The 21,069-nt window shown below is 53.6% G+C and overlaps 2 protein-coding genes across 3 annotated transcripts in view; both read right to left on the bottom strand.

Moving 5' to 3' along the window:
• Positions 1-5,744: 5,744 nt before the first annotated feature.
• Positions 5,745-8,590, bottom strand: SUPT4H1 (SPT4 homolog, DSIF elongation factor subunit). Its single transcript, XM_075113119.1, has 5 exons — positions 8,457-8,590; positions 8,073-8,179; positions 7,903-7,958; positions 7,642-7,695; positions 5,745-6,166 (listed from the first exon to the last, which is right to left on the bottom strand). Exons 1-5 carry the CDS (start codon positions 8,523-8,525, stop codon positions 6,099-6,101), a joined length of 354 nt encoding a protein of 117 aa, XP_074969220.1. The 5' UTR covers positions 8,526-8,590; the 3' UTR covers positions 5,745-6,098.
• Positions 8,591-8,829: 239 nt separating this feature from the next.
• Positions 8,830-21,069, bottom strand: part of RNF43 (ring finger protein 43) — a 62,983-nt gene continuing 50,743 nt past the window's right edge. For both annotated transcript variants that reach the window (XM_075113115.1, XM_075113116.1), the window contains 4 exons: positions 20,878-21,033; positions 20,187-20,289; positions 18,182-19,711; positions 8,830-12,018 (listed from right to left, as the gene is read on the bottom strand). In XM_075113115.1, coding sequence (XP_074969216.1) covers positions 11,975-12,018; positions 18,182-19,711; positions 20,187-20,289; positions 20,878-21,033 — 1,833 coding nt within the window. In that variant the 3' untranslated portion in view covers positions 8,830-11,974. The remainder of the gene's footprint in view (positions 12,019-18,181; positions 19,712-20,186; positions 20,290-20,877; positions 21,034-21,069) is intronic.

Here is a 21,069-nt window from a genome sequence, read left to right as displayed (position 1 = left end):
CTGCCTGCACCCTGCCTGTCCCCCTGGGAAGCACCGCTGCTGGCATGGCCGGGCTTGGAGCGAGGCCGTTAAAAGTGAGTCAACTAGAAACTGCTGGGTGAAACAGGCAGCTCGCGGGAGGCAAATGAGAGCACAAAGGGAAACCTCAAAAAGCCGAAGTGACGCGCCGGGGCGGGCGCGGGGGACACAGGGGTTAACACGGGCGCCTCGCTTTGCCCATATATAGACAAATCGTGGCCCGTCTGCGCCAATGGCGGGCGCGGGACCGTTGGGCTGGCGCTGGCAGGGCACAAAGAGCCCTGTCATTTTCCATGTCACCTGCTGCAACCAGCCTTGCAGGTGGGGGAAGGGGAGGCCATGGGTCGGGGGGCCCCAGCGCCCCTGGAGAGGCCCCTGGTGTTGCTCTGCAGTGGCACAGATGGGCGACTCCTATTTTCCCCTTTTCTGCCTTAATCCAAGGGTTGCACAACTTCCCGGGGTGCTCCACGCCAGGGTGGGCCCATTTGGGATGGAGGCTGCTCTGGGACGGAGCCCAGAAGTGACATGGGGAAGGAGGGATGAGAGCCGCCCCTCTGGGCTGTGGACCTCCCGGGTCAGGACAGGCTCTGAGGAAGCAGGGCTGAGCTCTGCAGTGACAGTCTCTCCTCTCCCAGCAATCCCCAGCCACCCCAGGACAAGGCACAGGAAAAGCTGAGCATCTCTGAGGTCCAGAGACCCCAGAGAGGTGGGGACAGACACACAGGACTGCCAGGAAGCATCTCCTCAAACCTGGCATTGATGGCACGTTGCCAGACCAGCCGGGCCAGGCGATGCTGGGAGAGCAGTATCAAAGCCCACAGCCTAGCCAAGCGGTTGGATCCTGTGGCCACTGGGGTGTGCTGACACCCTGCCCTGTACCATGCACCTGGGCTGTTTGGGAACCCACTGGAGGAGGTGCAACGTCCTTACCCAGTATTTGTCCCAGGGCTCTGTTTGGGGTCTTCTGCAACTGCCCACTCAGGAGGACCATTGCCTCGGGGGGAAAAGCTCCTTCCAGCCCAGTGCCTGCTTTGGGCAGAGCCTGGGTGATGCACATCTGGTCAGGAGAAGGAAGGGCAAGTGCTACCTGGGATGCAGCAGGACATCCAGGGGAGCTGGGGATGGGCTACATACTGTTGGGTTCTCAAATCCCTCCTGTGAGTTCAGTGGTGGTCTCACTTTGCCATTTGCCCCAAGGAAACGTGCCCTCAGCACCCCCAGTGACCTGCACCATCAAGGTGAGACTCCGCTCTGCCCCCTTCCGCGACGCAGAGCTGCAGGAGCAGACAAGGGAGGTGAGAGGTCTCAGCCAAGAATAGGTTTGGGACCTCAAACAGCTTCTTGTGTCTCTCCAGCCACCAAAACCCCAACTCTGTCAGCAGACCAGCGTGTTTAGTTGTGTCCACCATGAAGCAGCTTAGGGCCTCTTTGCAGAGAGCACCGAGCTCGCAAGGGGTGGCAATACCATCTTCACATGCCCTTTGCAGGTCTCCTTCAGGAACCGATGGCCCACCAGCCTGTCGCTCCTTCACAAAGCAGAGCTTCCTCCTTCCACTGCACTTCCTGAGGGACAAACACCCAGAGAACCTATCATACATCAGAGCTCCCCATTTTCCCTGCAGATCCCCACAGCAGGGAACACGTCCCAGTTCCTCGCCCACCCGCCTCCGTCGTCAGTACACCAGAAACCCCTTGGGGCGCACATGGCAGCCTCATTTCTGCCCTGCTTTGAAAGCTTTCGTAGCTGCCTGCACCTCCAAAACCTGCACCCTTCCCCTCTGCAGCCTGTCCAAAGGGCTGCTGCCACCGAAAGCTGGCTGTGGGCCTCCTCGCCTCCCCACCACATCAGGCACACTCAAGTGCCTCGGTGGCTTCTGCCCACGGGCCCTAATGCAGAGGTGATGGGCGAGATAGGCCTCCCGTTATCATCACGCGCTGTGGCTTTGCCATCCTCGCTCCAGCAGCATCTCACCCTGGCCCTGGGCAGGCAGCATGGGTACCACGAGGACAACCCAGGTCATCTTCCCCCGTGCCTCCACCCTGCCAAGGCCTCCTCAGCCAGTTTCCAAGGAAAATAATTGTAAGCTGGGGTTTAGTTTGGGTTGTTTTGTTCCCCCCAGCACCTACCACCAAGGGTCTCCGTGCTCCTGTGGTAACCAGCCTTCCCAGGCACACAGGGACGGCTGAGAGGCACCTGGGAAAGTCTGAGTCCACATGCTGGAAGGCAGCAAGGCAGCAAGTGAAAGTGGATTTAGGGCGAAGCAGGCCTGCCCGATGCTGGTGCAGCCGGCCCCTTCACACCAGCACAGAGGTGATAACAGGGAAGGATGCCGCAGCACGCACAGAGCATCCACGGGAACAAAACTGGGGGGAGCTCACCCCACCTCAGCCACAGTCCCACCTGGCCAGAGCGCAACGCACTCTAACACATGTTCCCCTTCATCTCAAGCCCAGCTTGCCCAGGCTGCAAGACAAAGGCCAATGTAAGCTGCTCTCATCCCCGAGCGGGGTGCGTGGGCAGGTCCCCGTGCCTGGAGCGGCACGCAGATAGGCCCCCGCGCAGGTGGGGACAGCTTGGCCGGGCATTTCCCAGCACCGCCGGCAGCTGCTTCACGTAGAAACACCGTGTGCTCTGTGGTTTTGGAAAGTCACTTTTCTCACCCGGAGGGAGAGCCGGGGTATCGGTTCTCAAAACCCGCACGAATAAATCCACTGGCTCGTGCTTCCTGCCTGCGCTGCAGGGGGCTGCCCTGGCCCCCCCCACTGCCTGAGAGCTGCCAGGCTGCTTCGGATGCCAAACCTGCAGGATTTTCAGGCCTGGCTGAAATATTTTAGCGTCATTTGGTGCAGGGGGAGGAGCTGTCTTAAATTGACTCAGATCTACAGATCCCTGCCCGGTTGACGCTTTCTCTCCTGATTACAGCCCGGGCTGCTGCCGCACATTTTTCCTCCAATTTCTTCAACGTGAGAGCTCCCTGCCCTACTTTTCTCAGCAAATAAAGCTCTGCATCCATTTTCTTTTTGCTGCCACAAAACCCTGGCAGCTCCGGGCCTGGAGTCTAACTGAAATGCTCATTTCAGGTGCTTTGCAGAGGTCTAATGCTGAGCTCCGGCAGCCTGGGAGCAATGAATCACTTGGGTGGCGTGGGCTGGGAGATGTGGTGCACGTGTGGGCGAGTGAGCAAGCTTGCAGGGAAGAGGCTCACTGAGCCAGCCTGATTAGAGGCACCAGGTTGTCGGAAGCACTGCGAGCTGCTGCAGGCAGAGGAGGTGCAGCTCGCTCTGAAAGACCACAGGCCTTCAGCCCGTTTGCCTCGCTGTTCTGGCTCTATTGCCCTTGCACTGTGGCCCCCACTGGTCTTAACTCCATATAACCTCGAATGGTCACACTTCCTAGCAAGGGGTAAGGTCTCTGTGGGGTTTACAAACCCCCTTGCCTTCCCAAAGAGGCTCAGTGACAATGCACGCTGCTCCCTACAGACAATTTCCTAAGCAAAGTTCCCAGGCTTGGGCAGTGACTGTCACTGCAAGACTGCAGCTTCCCAGGAAGGGAACCACCATGCCTGCAGACCCACGCCCAGAGCCCAGCCAAACAAGCCCACCCTGCCTGGGGTCCTGTGCAGAGCCCTCTTATCACCTCCTCTGCACTGTGCAACCAGGGGACAGGGTGGCCTGGGGCTGGGGAAGGGGTCCTGATGTGCCTCCCACATTGGAACAGCTCCAGCATGGCCATCCCCATCCCTGGAGCCAGGGAAGGGGGACGCAACCTGGGAAGTTAGCAGTGAGTGAAAGGTGCTGTGAAATGCAGCAGAAAATGGAAATGAGCCTCAGGCCTCTCTTGCTTAGGTCCATCTCCAGCAGCTTCACCCCAGCCCATCACCAGGCTCCAGCCCCGCTACCCAAAGCCGTGCTGCCACCCCGTGGCACTTGAAGGGAAAGGCTTTGAGGGCTGGGCACTGCCAGGGTGGTTCATCTCTATCATCCTCAGCACCCTTCCAACGCGGCTGGAGCCAAAACCTCACTCCACCGACCCATCTCCCTCCAGCTGGAAAAAGAGACAATCATCTTACCCTCCTTGAGCCCTTTCATTCTGAACCCTATCAGCTCTCATCAAGCTCACACAGCTGCCCAGACAGCACTGACTGTGGCTTTCCTGGACCTGGGGATGAATGTACCTCAGGGGGATGCCAGCTCACCCTGTGCCTCTCACAGTGCAGCTGGTCCAAAATTGCCCTCCAGAGCCCAGAGGCCCACGCCCAAAACACCTAAACCTGAGCACCCTGCAGAGTTGGGCCCCGGGCTGCTGGGATAGTTACACCTCTCTCCCACAGACCTGACCTACCGGGCATTTCCAAGGTACATCTCCTGCCCTGTCTCCGCAACCAAGCAAGCCTGGAGGATAATCATCAGGTAACTCAAGTGCTTTGGACGTTCACCAGGGATGTGTGAAAATCACAGTCAACTCCCTCTTCTGCCCGAGGACGTGAACTTCCTGTTCCATCTTCCCAAGAGGAGGCTCTAACCCTCAGGCCAGGGGCTGAAGCACTCTCCGCTCTTCCCACAAAAGGCAATCTACACCTGGAGGCGTCTCCTGGAGCCCAGAGCCCACCACCAACTTGACTCAGTCCTGGTCTGCACCTAGCAAATACTCTTGGCTTCAGCATCATGTCTGCAAGTCCCCAAGAGAAACGTGGTTTAAGACATCTCTCTCTGCAGTGTTTAATCTCAGCTAATGCTACAGCCCCACACTGCTCATGGCAGTCTCTTCCAGCCACACATCTGCTCCAAAACCCCACAGGAAGCCATGCTCTGGCTGACCTGTAGTGCTTACGCCTCCTTTTCAGGGTCACCTCTACAAACCAGAGCAGGACAGAGAGGACGTCGCCGCCACACTCCTGACAGCATCAATCCCCAACAGCGACGCATTCCCTTTGCTGCAGCCACTTTCATCCCAGATCAAATGCAGTTGTCAGGCTGTATTGGTTTTCCACTGTTTGGCTATAGAAAACACAAATTGAGCTTTCCAGCTACAGGATTATCTCAGGAAAAAAAATAATTTCACAGAGCTACTGATCTAGGACTCTGCCCTTGGAGAAGCCACCTTTGTGATCAGTAGCTGCTGCTGAACTGGAACAAAACAAATTAAGCAAGAGCCATTAGTTAAGGAGGCCAAATCTCTCAGGAGCCCATGCAATGCGGACACTATCCAAGATGATGCTTAAAACAGCCAGACCTCTACAAATACGAGGCTGGATGGGTGGTTCCACCCCTGCTTTTCCATTCCTCCCCTCTGCAAGGCCTGGCGCCGCCTCCCAACCACACCAGCAGTGGGCTCATCTCACTCTGCCTGCCCTGGAGGCCAGCAACAGCCATTGAAGGTCCTTCAAGCTGCCTTCCACGTCCTGTGCACAGGACCCTGCAGGCCCAGGGCACCAGGACCTCCAGATAATTACCTCCACGTGAAATACTGAGCATCATCTTACCTATTCCATCCAGCCGTGAGTTGTAAGGCACAAATCACTAGTCTGCAGCAAAGGACATCCCAATTCTGCCAGGGCAGGACCTCCCTCCCTCTTGAGGAAGGAATGCGGTCCATGGTGTAAGAAGTGATGGCAATCGTAGGCTCCGAACAGTCTGGCAGGCAGGGGGCCGAATGCGAAACCCCTCACCACACCATCCACTCCCTGTGGCAGTGAAACTACTGAATATAGAGATGGACTCAACTCTGACCAGGCAGTATGTTTTATTGAAGTAATTACACAGCTATATCCCAGCTCTCCTCTTTTCCACACCAACTGTAAAAAAACTTGTCCATCACCATTAAACACCACTTCCCCAGACCTACTCACACCCTTCCCCTTGTCAAGGCTCAAAAAAAAAGTCTATGGTCTGTGTGGGCAGACTGTGGTGTGGCTGAGTCCAGAGGTACTGAGCAAGAGAAGCCGAGCCAGCAAGCTCCCTCTGAGTCCAGGCTCGCCTTCCCACATCCTAAAGCTAAAAGGTTTCAGAGCGGTGCCCCATGTGCCCGCTGCCTCTCCGAACGCAGCACCGGGGAATCCTCCAGGCAGCACAAGAGCCCCTTAGGTTTTTATAGCTGTGTCTCGGGACTTGTACGCCACGCCACGGCTCTTCAGCTCTCGGACGATCCCTGCAGCAAGGAGACAAACAGATTTCAGTATTCTCTAGGGATGAGGAGCCCTGAAAAAATCTGGCTGCTCTGTCATACAGCCTTCATTGCCGAGATCAAAAAATGGATGATCATCATCTTCATTTCTTCTAATAGAACTGTTAAGAGCATTCCCTCTTCTACTTTAAATGCCTCGACAGAGCTCCCAAACATCAACTCTTGTTTTGCCTTGGGAAAGACCCAGGTAAAGATCTTATTTACATTATTTCCCACCTGAAAATATTTTAATATTTTTGGTTGTACTGACCAGGTCAAGCTCTTAAGGGTACTTCTTAAATCTTTCAGTCACTTCTGCGACCTGCCTGCATGTCCCAGCTCCTCAGTAACCCCGTAATAACAGGGACAGCAGAACACCATGGTGTTCAGCGTGGCTTTCACCAGTGCCACACACCAAGAGACAGCCAAGCGACAGCTGGAGTGCAGCCTGCTGGTTACCACGCTCCCCAGTCTTCTTGCTCACCCTGCGATGCAAGGAGGGGCTAAGCGAGGCCAGAGGCAGCATCTCCCACATGCACTCCATCCGCCTGCTGCCCTGTGCTCCCTGCCTGCAGCTGCATCGAGCTCACACCATCATCTGCTGCACTCTGGTTATTTCGGATGCGCCCAACACTGTACCAGCGGGCCTCGGCTTCAAGCCTCGCCATGGGCCAGCTCCTTCCCAATGCAGATGGTGGAGCTGAGGTCAGAAAAAAGGAGCCTGGGATTCCAGACACAAGCACAGCTTTCACCCCGGGGATACGGGATTGCAGCACTCCTGGGAAGGGGCACAGGTTAGGATTCTGCTCTGGGGCTACAGTCAGGGCAGCCAGATGATGTAGCTTCTGCATTACAGAGGTAAGGCCAACTCTCTACACCCTCCGCTCCATTTATAAGCACACAAAAAACACCTTAATGCAAGGCCTCAGTGCAGTACGATGATGGAAAGGGGTATCTGCTCACCGAGATTGCCATAACACCACCCCATCTTGCAAAACTCTTTTCTATGGACAAACCTTCACATTTCCCTGTAGCTGAATGGTTTGAAATGCACCCAACTTTCTGGAGTCACCCTTTAATCACAGTTTATCCCTCTGCTAGCCTGCCTGGTATCACAGGTTTTAGTCAGCAGCATCTTTAATATCACCGTCTGGCAGGCACAGTGCTGAACGACTGCAGGTAGAAAACCTGTTTGCAGAACCCTGAAACCACCCTCCCGTTCAGCACCTCCTTCTCGCAGTCACCCCTCTAATCCCTTCATTCACACGGTGTGTGCTCTGGTCACAATACAGAGTGTTCACTGAACCCCCAAACCCTGATTTCATCACATAGGTAGAGCGCAATACACTGCCCAGTTTGTCACCTCGGTGGTGGCCACAGCCCTGACACCTAATGTGCAGAATAATCCCTCAGCTGCCTCCGTGCAGAAGCCTGCCCTTCGCACAGGCCGGCAGCGTTACCTTGGGGCAGGCGGCCGGTCACAGACACTGCATAGACACCAGGCTTGAAGTTACCTGGGGAAAAGAAAACACCGAGTTGCCCCACACGGCAGTAGCCAGGTGGGCAAGCATCCCTGCCAGCCTCTGCTGGTGCAGGTGGCCCCTCATGGGGGGCAGAAACCACCCCCCGCAGCCTGAGCAGCGACTCTCACTACCCCAGAGAAGGGTTGCATTGGGATTTGGGATCTCCGGCCCCCAAACCAGCTGGGAAAAACCACTCACTGATTCTCTGCCACTTGGAGACCCAGCTGTCCTCGGGGCTCATCATCGCGATGATCCTGCGGGAGGCACGGAGTGAGGGGATGCTTCCCGGGCAGGTGACCCGCGGTGCCACCGCGGCATCCCCAGGCACCCCGCGGAACGCGGCCGGCCCCGGCCCGGGCCCCACTCACCCGTCGAAGGAGGAGCTGGTGCAGTCGTAGACCATCTCCCGGTTGCCCTTCATCTGCAGGTAGGCGTCGCAGTTGTCGCAGCCGTCGTACTCGAACTGGTCGATGGTCTGAGGGGAACGGAGGCATCAGCGCGGGGCCGCGCCGGGAGGGACGGGGCGGGACGGGGCCCAGCCGGGCCCGTGGCGGCCGCAGGGGCTGGGGGAGGGAGGGGAGAGCCGGGCAGGGCCGGCGGGAGCCGGGGAAGGAGGCCCAGCCGGCGGGGAAGCGCCCGGAGGCCGAGGGAGGCCCGGGCCGGGGCAGGGAGGCCCAGGCCGGGCGGGGGACGGCCCGGAGCGGGGCGCGGGGCCGGGGCCGGGCGGGGAGCGGGGCCGGGGCCGGTCGCACCTTGACGAGGGAGCAGAGCAGGCAGGCGCGGAGGTGCCGCAGGTCCTTCGGGACGGTCTCCAGCGCCATCCCGCCGCCGCCGCTCGCGCTTCCGGCGCGCAGGCGCAGAGCGGGGCCGGGCCGGGACTGGCGGCGGCGGGGCTCGGCCCAGGGGGCCTGGGCCCGGGCCCGGGGGAGGGCGGCGGGAGCCCCTCGGGGCACCGGCGCCCGCGGCTCCGGTCACGGGCAGAGGCGGCCGCCAGAGCAGGCCCGGGCCCGGCGATCTCTCGCCCCACAGGGCTGGGCCCGGAGCCACCAGCCGAGCCATTTATTTCCGTGGGTTTGGGCCGAGGTGCCGCTGGCTCGGTACAATGAACAAAACCAGGCGAGCAGACCGGGTACATGGATAAATATATTAGTAAATAAATATATTTGTGAGCACATCAGCATATTCACACATCTTTGTTTCTATAGGACATAAATACACAGTTTTGCATGTATATAAAACGTATTCTTCCTTTTTTTTTTGGTCATAATTTATTCCCAAGCCCCGAGAGCCAGGACAGACTCGGCAAAACCAAACCAAAACCAAAACGAACAACAGAAAAACAAACTTATATTCACATTTCAAAAGGATCTGAATGTTACAAATGGGAGACCAGAGGCTCTGTGCGGGAAGGGAGGAGGTCCAGCCGGCCCGGCCCACAGTGCCCACCCCGGCTGGTCCGACGGTGGGCCCTGTGGAAGGGCTGGGGCTTTGGTTTTGGGTAGAGGGAGTTCGGGATGCTCTGGCTTCCATCAGTTTTCATCTGGGACTTCAGATGCAACGAAGGAAAACAAGCTCTTCTTCATGGCAGTGATGCTGAAGGAGTTCAGTGACGGAGCCCACAGCATTCAAAAGCATCACCAGAAGGGAGAGGTGCAGGAACTGAGAGGAGCCGTTCCCCATTTTCTCAGATATTGCTTCTTCCCTTCCAGGCAGCCAAGGATGGTTGTCCATCTACTGAAGAGGATCTTGAAAACCACCTTCCCAGAGAGTTCCTCCCTCTCCTCCCACCTGAGAACCCACCAAGGCAGACCTGTACACTCCCATTCAGCTCAGCAAGCCCCAGGGAGGGGGCCCAGCGTCTGGGATGGCCATTTTCTAGATGAAAAGGAGCAGCAGCATAATATCAGGAAAGGAAAACACTTTAAAGCAGGCATTGCCCTGCGCAGCCTGGTAATACTGCAGTAGGGAGTAGAAAGGGTGCGTTAGTGCTGACCACTTTCTCTAAGAATCTTGGGGCTTGCCACAGATGCAGAGCCCTCCTGGTTTTTTTAAGGATAAGAAGGGAAAGAGGAGGACTGCAAACTAGATGCTTGTTCCTCTGAGGCAGCGAAATGCATCCCTGGAGGCTCTCAGCCTTCTTGACTCCTACAGAAACCAGTGGGATCACCCAGACTTCATCATCCTCCCCTCTGTAAAGTCACCAGAGCCCTCCAGGATGGTCAAGAATGTAGGCAGCTGACTGAGACATGCCGTGGACCACATGCACAAGAAGCTGAACAGGGGGAATCTAGACCTGCTCCTGTGGTTTTTTTTTTTTCCTCTAGTTTAATTCTGACTTCCCTGCAAGGGAGAAAACATCTGAGCTTGTGTCTTCTGCTTGCTTTGTAGGACAAGCAAGAAGAGCCTGGAAAGGTTAAAATATAATTCTGTGGGGTTCTTTGATGAAAGAAATTCAGCTCTTCTGTAGGCTGAAAGGTCTTGCAGTGGCTGAGTCACTGGAGAAGAGAAATGAACACTAGCAAGGGAATAATGCTTTGCTTAAAACAGTGCTATTTGCTGACTTTTAATACCATCACTTGAATGTCAGTGACTGATTAGCAGCTGGGACAAAGATGGATTTTTCAAAGACTAAGGGCAGCAAACCCCATAAAAAGCTTTCCTCACCAACAAAGGCAGGCAGAGGCAGGATTATCCTGAACTGGGACTACGTAACCAGTGGGCTTTCTTGAACTGCTACTTCAAAGGAAGACACAGAAAGCTTTCTGAGCACTGAGCAGATGGCAGAAGTCTGTCCCTGCCCCAGGTTTCAGATTGTCAGGAGTTACTTTCAGCTCCAGTGTGGTATCCTCACCAATGCTTGGTGCCATATAAATGTGCACTTCACGTGGGAATCTGGCTAATTCTTTGGCTTGAATGATCATTTAGGGCAATGAACTCGACAGTGTCATTCTCTGCTGTATAAAAACTGTTTGGGTTCTATATGTTTTGAAGTTGGCAGGTTTTATTTAACTTGAATGACCCCAAATTATAAGATGTAGGAAATAAGAACTAGTGACATTCCAAAAAACCACCCACAAATGGGATGAAAAAAAGTAATAAATTGAGATACTAGCGATTTCTCAAGTTTTCTCTCTCCGTCATCAAAATGTTAGAAAAGGCATTTTGAAAAATTCCTTTTCAGGGTCATTTCAGGTGTCTCAGAAATAGGAAGATAAGGCTGGGTGATGGATGGGGGTCTGCTCTGCATCTATTATGGATGCTTTTGCTGGGAATTTTTGCTGTGTCTTGTGGCAACAAGGGAGGAAGGAGAGAAGCAGGAGCCACGTGAACGCAAGGATTTTCCGTGACTCCTGTCTCAGGACACAAACCTCTCTCAGGCTTGAAATATCCTCAAAAAAGTAGTTGCTCTTAACAGGGCTGGCCTTCACACCTATTCTGAGGGTAGGTGGAGGAGCTAGAGGAAGAGTGAGAGACTTGTTCACATTGCCAGATGAGAGGGTGGATTCTTTGCAACGGAAAGAGTCTGACCCAGCTCCTTCCCAGAAATGTTGACATTGTCCCTGTGTCTTCACCTCTCCTGCTGCTGGCAAAACGCAGCAATTGGCTGAGATGGCATCAGCCGAGGGACAATGAAGTGATCAAAAGTGGTGAGAGCTGTTGGTTTCCAATGAAGTCAGAAGAACCACCTTGCAGGGCAGACCTGTGAGTGGTGAGACTGAGAGTAGCTTGTTCCTGTGTCTGAGAGTGGAGAAGTTAAATGAAGAAGTCTGGCTTTTGACCTAAGTGAGGAAATTAAGTCAGGAGCTACCAGGCCACAGAAAGTAATTTCTGCAGCTTTTGGTCTTGAAGGCTTTTTTATTTTTGAAGTGTTTAGCAAAACCTTCTGTGGCATGAACATGCCAAAATAGCAGCTTGCACTCACTCCGCGAGCTCTCCAGCTGGTGACTTCCCAGACCAGACTCTGAGTGAGCCAGCCCACGCAGATAGATGCCACAGGATGAAGATAGGCTGCCTGTGCCTTTAAAGGAGAAGGGGACCTGGAGAACACAGCTCTGTGTTTGTGTGACCATCGCAATGTGGGACCACGTGAGGAGACCACAAGTGTCACATTGCTCATTTGCAGTCTCCATCTTGGCGTGGGCTGTGCAGGTCAGGGCTGGTTATCACACATTGCCTGTGCAGAGAGCGAGATGTGAGCTCTTCTGTGGCTGGTACGCTGAACTTCTTTGTCCACTCCAGCTCTCCAGTAAGCAAACAGGCCAGTGCTTTATTAAACTGAGTGTTCATGGACATCCTGGACCTCCTCTTCAGATCCTGCATTCAAAGAAAAGGAAAAAGAAAAGTGTCAGCTACAACTAGCTGAACATCCCCAGACTCTGCAGCTGCTGGGGTCTTGACCCTGCAATACAAAGAATGGATGCTGCAGTGAAAGCCACTAAGTTTCTCCCAGTATTTTGGAGGGGCTTTTGTGGCCACCTCCCCAGTCAGTTTATTCCTCTAAGTTAAAGCACAATAAAACATAAAGATAAGACGTCAAGCTACTCTTTAAATATTTCAGAACATACAGGCTAAGGGCATGATGTATCCCAGGGTTCACATCGCTACTAGATGTTTGCTTTTGATGTTTGCTCTTTGAGGACATTCTCTACAGCGGTTCTAAAAATCGTTAGCGACAGAAAATAACACGGATTCATATTCACACAGTGTCCCGGCAGCACCTTCTAGGGGAGGGGACAACAACAACAGAAACTCCAGACAATAAAAGCAGACTGCAAGTGATGTGTGCATGTGAGAAAGGGATGGCGTGTGTTTCATGGTGTTCAAGAGGTTGCATAAATTGTTTCTAAGTCCTGAACATGCCAAATGCCATGAGTGGTGGTTGGCCACAAATGCCAGTCCCTCATGCCCAGCCAGCAAGGACTGCAGCCCTTTCCACCTGGTGAATTGACAGCTAAGTGCCGCGTAGTTTACTGTGAAACATTGAACATAAGGGCTGCCTAGAAATGGTGCGCCCCGAGGTACGGCTTCAGATAGTCCCGTTCCCTCAGTGTGAATGAGTGTTGACACACACAGCACAGCCCCTTTCCCAGATGTCTCTCAAGTCTGCCCAGAGCTCTCATGCAGGGGCAGCATAGCCTGGCAAAGGCATACATGCATTATTTTTCACATTTCCCTTTCCTGAATGTTCCTGAGATCAAAAGGAAACAAATGCCCGTATATTCATAGACAGCAATTCAAAACAACTTTTCAAAACAGTCACAGCAAATTCTTGTTTGTTATAAATCACCAGCAGTAGGAACAGGACCTCTGAAAATTAAATACATGGGAAGAAAACAAACAAATGAGGGTCTGCTTTGAAAATGTAGCTAATTGACATGGGAAAATCAATGCACAGAGTGTGTTATACGTATACATACGTGTGCAGGCATGGCCAAAGTAGCAGAAGACAGAGTTTGAGCATATCTGGCATTTGTGATTTGTGTCACCGGTACATTGAATAAGGCATTGCCAACTGCTTCTCACGTGCACCAGCTTATGTGTAACATGAAAGAAACTGTACAGCTTCAATCTCTCTGTGATCAGTTGGGTGCCTTGAGTCTCAGCATTATTAAAGTATTTTCTGAAAACCATGCCTCTGTGAGTGTCCCGTTATACAAACAGAAAGAATGATTAAATAAAAGTCTTGAATTGGGAGAGGTGGTAGAGCCTCAGCTGCTGAACTGGCCATCGAGACCCACACAGGGCAATGACCTGAAGGAGAACACCTTGGTGATACAAGAGAAATCTTGTCCTTTGGGTATGAGGTTTTAACGGTGGTCTTCTTCTGCCCTCTCATCCCTTTCCCCCTCTCTAGTAAAGATCAAAGACATGACATGAAAGGGAATGACTAAGAGGATGAGCAGGAGGTGGAGTAGAGGGGGAGGATGCTGACAGCGTGCTGCAGGAGGTAAGACTTCCCAGAGAGATTTCATCAGCCTGTGCTGGGAGAAATCTGGCTGTTCTGGGACATGATCCATGCGTGCTGGGGTGGTTTAGGAAACCATCTAGCTGTAATTCACTGCTAGTGGTCGGCCTTCTCTTAAAAGGATCCATTCAGCTTTGCTTGAGGATTGATTCTTTAGTGAAGCAGCTCCCAGGTATCATCTCCCAGGCAAGAGAGACAGGGATGTATCTTTATGCAAATCCCACCAGGAAAAGCCGGTGGAGGTGCTCAGGGAAGTGGCATAAACTCCAAGATCAAGTAAGCATCTTTGGGATCATCTGCGGCACCTTGGCAATGGCTGCGGGCAGCCTTATTCCCTGCGATGCCAGCGCATGGCACTGCCTGCACAAGTGGAGTTTCTCCAGGGGCTGTGGACCAAGATTCAGCCTCACCTTGCAGCTGGGCGAGGTAAGCACACACCTGGAGGGTGCTGCATCCCACAGGAGCACCATCAGCTTCTGGAAACCCTGGTTCAGGGACTTCCTGAGCCAGAGAGTGTATTTGCATCTCTGCATTTGGTAGCTCTTGATCTAGGCTCTTGAACCTATTTTATTCCTGGCACCTACATCCTCTGGGCAATGAGCACCAGCTTCACTACACAGTGTGTGTTTCCTTATCAGGCATTTTAAAGCTTCTGGTTCCCGTTTGATGCCACCACTCATTTTGCTATAAGCACCAGTGAGTCTCTCTTACCTGCCTTCTCCCCTGCTCTCCTGATTTCATATCCTATCTTTCTTATTCTCTGCAAATCATCTTCTTCCCACATGAAAGTCTCTATATTCCGGCTGTTTTCTCAGAAAAACCTCATTATTGTGATTCCACTTGATACTTTTCTGCCCTTCTCCCCAGTCTGCTACATAATTTTTTGAGCAGCAGTGATCAGTGGTGGATGCTATCTGTGAAAGCACCACAGACTTACGCAGCTGCATAATGGCACTTTCTGCTTATCCCACATTTGTTCCCAGCTAGCTCCTAATAATAATTTGATTTTTACTTAGAAGCGGTTCTGCTCAAGTGTGGCATTTTGTGCTACGTACATGGGATTTCATCCACTACTCTTATCACCGATAGCTCAGCAATGGGAGATCCTTCTGTAATGCTTTGTAAGCAGTTCTAAAGCCAACAAGCCTGAAGGATTTTGTCTTTTATAAACTTTGCTATCATCTCCTCTCCTTGTCCAGGATATTTATGAGCTTGCTGAAAGATGCAGACGGAGAACTCCACTGTCCTCTTTCTCCAAGTAACTTTCCTCCATTAAGACTGATCTGCACTTTGTCTCCTATTTTTTAGCAAGTTATTTACCTATGAGAGTACCTCCCCTTTTATCCTTTGAGAGCTTCATTCCCGTAAAAGATCTGTGAGGCATTATCTCTCTCTACAAAAGATGTGTTGCCTCCTCCCCTGGTTTTCACATTTAGCCATGTGCCTACAAGTCAGACCTGGTATTTGAATTTTTAACAATTTGCTTGGCAGGAAAGTCAGGCTCATCATTCTGTGGCTTCAGCTATTTCAAGCTGATATTGCCCTCAGCTCTTCCTTCTGGCTCTGGGCATGGGTGACAGATTGCAGTCCGCATTTGTGATTTAGCAGTTTTGTGCTTCAGCCCCTGCATGATGCCCAGGTGAGTCATCTGCAGCCCTGGCAAGTTGTTACTATCCACTTTATTGAGGAGTTTCAGAAATGCTCAAAGTGATGATTTGATTTATAAGCGATCCTCTACCCCATGCTCTGAACGGGAATGTGCCAGAGTGAGAACCTCCTCAAGCACTTCCATGCTGATCACTAGTGCAATAAATTCAGTTTGCTCTTCTGCCGTGCAGTTACAGCCCTTGACCCATCCCTCTTAGACCAGTGTTGCTCCCTGGGCCTGCAGAGCCTCTGGCAGCCTTTTTCCTTGTGATGGAGTTGAAAACATTTGCATTAATAACCTCTCTTTTTTTCACAACTTGTTCATAGAAATCTTTCCTGGCCTGCATCACTGTGACTCTGCACTTAGCTTTGCACCCAACTCTTTTCTGATTTCTTTGTCTAGCCACACCTTCACTTTGGAAGAACGGCTTCTTGCTTCTCATTGCTCTCTCTGCTCTGCTGCTTGGCCAGACCTTTTGTGGGGCTTTAAATGATCCCTGTGCCCAAAAGCATCTTCTTCTTTTGACTGCTTCTTTTAGTATTATTTGAAGAAGATTCTCATGTATATGTACACTCCTTTTTTGCGGCCTGTGCTAATGCAGTGTATTATAATCCTAATACCATGCTCCTCCTACTTAGGTGCAATTGGGGATTTTTGTGTTACTTGTCATTGGACTTTGCACTCTCCTTAATGCATCGTATCCCTCCCATGCCACCAGAAGAGACACACTCTTCTCTCTGTAATTTCACCTGGGAATTACAGGGTCCCACTGGTTTGTTTGTTTTTTTAACTGGGTTTTTGAAAAGTTTATGTCAAAACTTTAACTTAAAGCCAGACTTTCTAATTTATCCACTTATATTTTTAGCGTCACAGCATTTATTTTGAGGCAGATATGCATTTCTCCTTGGTCTCATTGTCTATTTTTTGTGTCCTGCTTACATGGGACTGTCTATTGAGAGTGTTCTTTGCTCTTTTTACTTGTTCTCTATTAATTTACACCCAGTCCTTTTCTAAGATAAAGAACTGATGTGATTATAACTCAGACGTCGTGTTATGTCAACCGACATGTTTTCAGCTTGATGGCTTTTCTGCAGAAGCCTTGCATGAGCTCCCACTCTCTTCAGCTGTCCTCAGTTCCTAATAAAGTTAAATCCTTCTGTTCTATGTAATTTCCCAACCTTACAAGGAGATTCTGACTCTCTGGCTGGCCCTGAAAGCCTCCACAGCTGCAGTCAAACAGACATAGAGTCACACTGCTTTCAAACACATTGGTCCTGCTAGCTCCTGGTAAAGGGAGGTAAGAGGGAACGAAGGCTGTGTGTGCTTGGCAAAGCACGCTGGCACTGGCTCTGGGTGGGTGTCCAGGAGCCTCCCCCCATCACAGCATCAGGAGGTGGACACGTATCTGGACCACTGGGACAGTCTACAAAGAGACAGAGGAATCACAGTGTGGACCCTTGCAATGCCCTGGACACTGTAGCACCTGGTGCTCTGCGTTAGGTGCACAGACTCGTGCTCTGGTGGCTTGGGGAGTCCTCCCAGTTTCATTTTGAAATGGGAGCTCAAAGCAACGCCTGAGCAGCCTACTCTCATGCCGGAGGGCTCCCTCCGTATGGAGGTACCCTGCTGTGATCCTGGGAGGGCTGTGTCCCAGTGATATCACTGCCCACCGCCTCCAGCTCAGGGGGCAACAGCACTCTGAGCTACCTGCAAACCACTGCTGCCTCCTTATCTCTCAAAACGGCAGCATCCCTCTGGGCCCTTTGAAGAACCTCCCGTAGCACCTATCTGCAGTGGCAGGCACTTCTGTGCCTGGGAAAAAAAGAATAATCTGTTCCTGGGAGTCTGGGAGCCCTGAGTGCCGCAGGCAGCCAGCACTGTGCCCCATCCAGCCTCTCCCCCTTCCCTGCTGCCTCCTTGGCAGGCGCTCCACCACCAGGAGCCTGGGTGTGGTGTAGGGCAGGATGGACAAGCAGGGGGAGGAAGTTATTATCTCTGTGGCACAATGGGCATGGTGAGTCAGTAGTTTAAGCATTTTAACAGAAATTAGGCAGCTAGTTCTGTATTTTGTACCTAAATCAAAACGATTTGCCCGAGGACCTGCAATGAGTCAGTGGCAGGGGGAGGAAGGCAGCCAGGCTCCGCTCGGAGCCAGCACCTGCCCATGCTGACTCGCAGGTTGCTGTGTTAAGAGGAGCCTGAGAGAGCAAGGCCTGGGAGCTAAACTGAGTTAGGTTCTTTCAAACTCATCTCCAACGCATTTTCCCTCTCCCCGTGAGAGAGGTACAGCAGTTAGGCAAAGGGCCAAACTTCAATGGCATCTGATTTCCAAAAGACACTAAAAAGCAACTCCCACGCAACAGAGGCAGGTGAGAAATGAGGGAAGTGCAACTCCATAAACTCATTTAGTCTGTTCTCCTACTACCACCGGCCATGCACACGTCCTTCCTTATTGATTCCAGTTAGCTGGGGTTGGCTAAGACAGCTACAGCCCAATAAGCCTTAAGGATAATGACTCTGCCAGTAAGACATCCAGACTGATGTAAGGACACCGAAAAATGTGGTCCCACCCCTTCCTCTGGCAGATATTTCAGCTGCTAGAGCTGTTTAGTTGAAAATAGCCACCTTATTTCTCATCTGCATTATTTTATGTCGAGAGTACAGAGTTTGGTGTGCTCATTAACAGACTTGCTAATTGTTCGGGCCATCATCTCCAGACAGGTGAGCGCTGAAACGCTTCTGTTGTCTGTGGTGCTGGAGGAAAGCCCACCCTGAAGGTTCCAGCCCTACTGGCAGCCAGGCGCCTTCAGCAAACCACTCTCATTCATCTGCTTGCTGCAAGAAGAAGCAAACACCAGACTTACCCTGACTACCCTGCTGAGACGGGCAGTGAAGGTGAAGACTCAGACTGTGTCTGGGGGTACCTGTCCCTGAAAAATCAGCAGGAACTGTGCGGTTTCCCTCCCATCCTGACAACCCGTCCTCCTGCCTTTTCAGCTCCGAGCCAGACTGTGGCACTAAACACTTCCAGAGCGGCCGAGAGCCTGAGCTGCAGGGCAGGGGAGCACTTGGGATCAGGGGCTGGACTTCGGGCAAGCAGGGGTGGCCAGCGGGATGGCCATGAGGAATGTGAGCATCACAAGCTTTGGGTGAGGCTGAGTCCTCAGGCAGGAGAGCGGGGTCAGGCTCTAGGGGACACTTTCTTTTCCTTCGGTGATGACGGCTCTGTAAGCTGTGTCTCGGAGGCAGCGGGACAGGCGATGTGCCAGCTGCTCCCGATTGTCTGTTGGCATCTACACTGAAGTCCAACCTGTTTGGAGAAGCAGAGGGGGTATGAGTGGACTCCCAGCCTTGCTGGGGAAATGCTGGCTGTCCTGTCAGAGCTGCCTCCTGTAGCACAGTGCTGCTTTCCAGAGGCTGCTGACAGTGATGGCTTTTCTCAGTCCTCTTTTCTGTCCGAGCACTGTGGAAGCCAATCTTAGCCCCAGAGTACCGGGATTTGCGCTGCCCAGGCCCCTGCCCAGCCCGCCCAGGTGGCCACTCTGTGTCTCTTCTATAGTGATGGTGCTGGTGGTGGTGGTAGTGGATGTGGCTGAGCACCTGGGGCTTGGCCGGAGCAGCACCCCCGGGCACCAGCAGGTCCAAGGACCTGGGCCGTGTCTCCCTTGGGTGCCGTGGCTGTTCCAGGCCGTTGTCCGTAGTGGGTCCCTCTGAGCTGCAGTACACGAAGGGGTCATAGTCACTGCTGAGGGAGCTGCGGAAAGTGGAGCAGCTGCCGTGGATGCCCTGCAGACTGACGTCCGTGCAGTTCAACATGGAGTCGCTGGAGGAGCCATGGCAGGGCCCTGAACTGGAGTCGCTGGCTGGCCCATCTGCCAGGTAACCGCTGTGCTCCGTGAGATAGCTCTCCCCAGAACCACTGCTGTTGTGCTGGTGCCCGTGGCTGACCCCCCGGCGCAGGGCAGGTGCACGGTGCTGCTTCTGTGCCAGGGCTGCCTTGAGCCCCAGGCAGGGGGGCTGGGACTGGAGCGAACAGGTCCTGTGTGGTGGCTGCGTCTGTCCGCATGCTGAAGGGTTGGGATGCTGCTGGCCCAGCAAGCCCGGAGCCAGGGGGGACGGGTGGCTGCAGGTGAGCAGGGAGGTGGCTGGTCTGTAGGGAACATAGTGGATGGTGCCAAAATCCACCTGGGAGAGCTCCGGAGAGTGGAAGAAGTGGTTGCTGTGGGCTGGCTCCGGGGGAAAGCTCCTGAGGTTCCTCTGAGGATACGCGTGTGGGAGGTGGTAAAGGGCATGTCCCGGGTGCTGGCGGAACAGGTGGAGTCGCCGTCCAGGCTCCATGTCCCGAGGGGCCAGCCTGGAGCCAGTGGCTGTGGCCTGGTCCATCGAGTCTCTGGCTGTGGAGAGAGAAGGGAGCATCCAGTGTATGTCCCACAGCCCAGCTGCAGGAGCCCCAGCACCGGCGAGCCTCTGCTGCACTGCCACTACACTCCCACATCCCACCCATGCCCTGAAACTCCTCACTGCCACCACCAAACCATCCTGATGGTCCCTGCACACTCAGCACCCTCCCTGCTGCCCCGTCCCTCAGACCCTACCTCCCTTCCTCGCCGGTCCCAGGACTGGAAACCCCTCCTCTTGGTGCAGGTCCCAGCGCAAGGCCAGCACCTCGCTGCGCCCTGCGGGGGCTCACACGCACACACAGGCTCCCCGCTCCATGTACACACCACCCTGTACACCCACGTGCGCAGAGGCACATGCTCCTGCCAACGCACCGACTGTATGCATCACCCAAGGGTACACGAACCTCCTGGGCACAACCCCTGCACCCAACCCAATCCCTGGCTGGAAAACGCTGTGTCTGAGCCATACCAAGGATATTGAACATGCAAAGTGGACATGTGTGGTGTTGCTGCAGCCAGGGGTCAACGCACTCCCGGTGAAACTCATGGGAGCACGAGATGATCCGCAGTTCCTAGAGAGAAGTGGAGAGGAGAGGAGGAGCGTGAGCAAGGAGAACCGTGTCCCAAGACCTGGATGGGTACTTCTTGATGGAATTGAGCCTTGTAGGATGGAAAGATGTCTGACAGCGAGCGATCTGCAGTCCAGCTTTGCGTGGAGGAGGCTATGCAGCAGCCTGGAAGCTCTGGTTCTGCTTGCTGCATGCAGCTCTGGGGTGTGAATGTCCAGAGAGGTGCTAGCCCTCAGGAATAGGGGAGGTTCAGGCTGAGTGCTTTGGAGAAGCAAACCCCACTTTTTATCTGTTGTTTCATCATGGACGTATTATGGACATTTTGCCCTACAGTGACAGCTGGAGACCCGTTTTCAGCGAATCTGAATTTGCAGACAAATTGCTTCAGCAGGGGCAGGGCTTTTTTGGCTGAGGGGCAGGCAGACCTCCATCGATGCCGATCCTTTCCCAGACCTCAGGATTTGCTGAAGGAAACATCAAAGGGCCTCCCGCCCCTGCCAGACTACTGCTCATCTCCCACCACAGCTCCCACCAGTCTGCAGCTGGGAAGCTCAGAGCTGCGGCTAACCAGAAGCCATGCCCGCAGCCTACCTGGCCCTCGCTGAACTCCTCCAGGCAAATGGCACAGACCGGGGCTGAGCTGCAGCTGCTGGCCGAGTCCCACCGCGATGCCTGCCGGCACCTTGCCTGGTACTTGCGCGTGGCCAGCTGCCCGATGGCCTGCATGGTCTGCTGCTGCAAGGAGTCCTGCCAGGGAGAAAGCGGGCTTTAAGCAGAGGCTCA

This window comes from Phalacrocorax aristotelis, chromosome 18, assembly GCF_949628215.1.
Source record: "Phalacrocorax aristotelis chromosome 18, bGulAri2.1, whole genome shotgun sequence".
Taxonomy (NCBI): domain Eukaryota; kingdom Metazoa; phylum Chordata; class Aves; order Suliformes; family Phalacrocoracidae; genus Phalacrocorax; species Phalacrocorax aristotelis.
The sequence above is the reverse complement of the archived record's forward strand: the minus strand, read 5'-3'. Positions and strand labels throughout refer to the sequence as shown.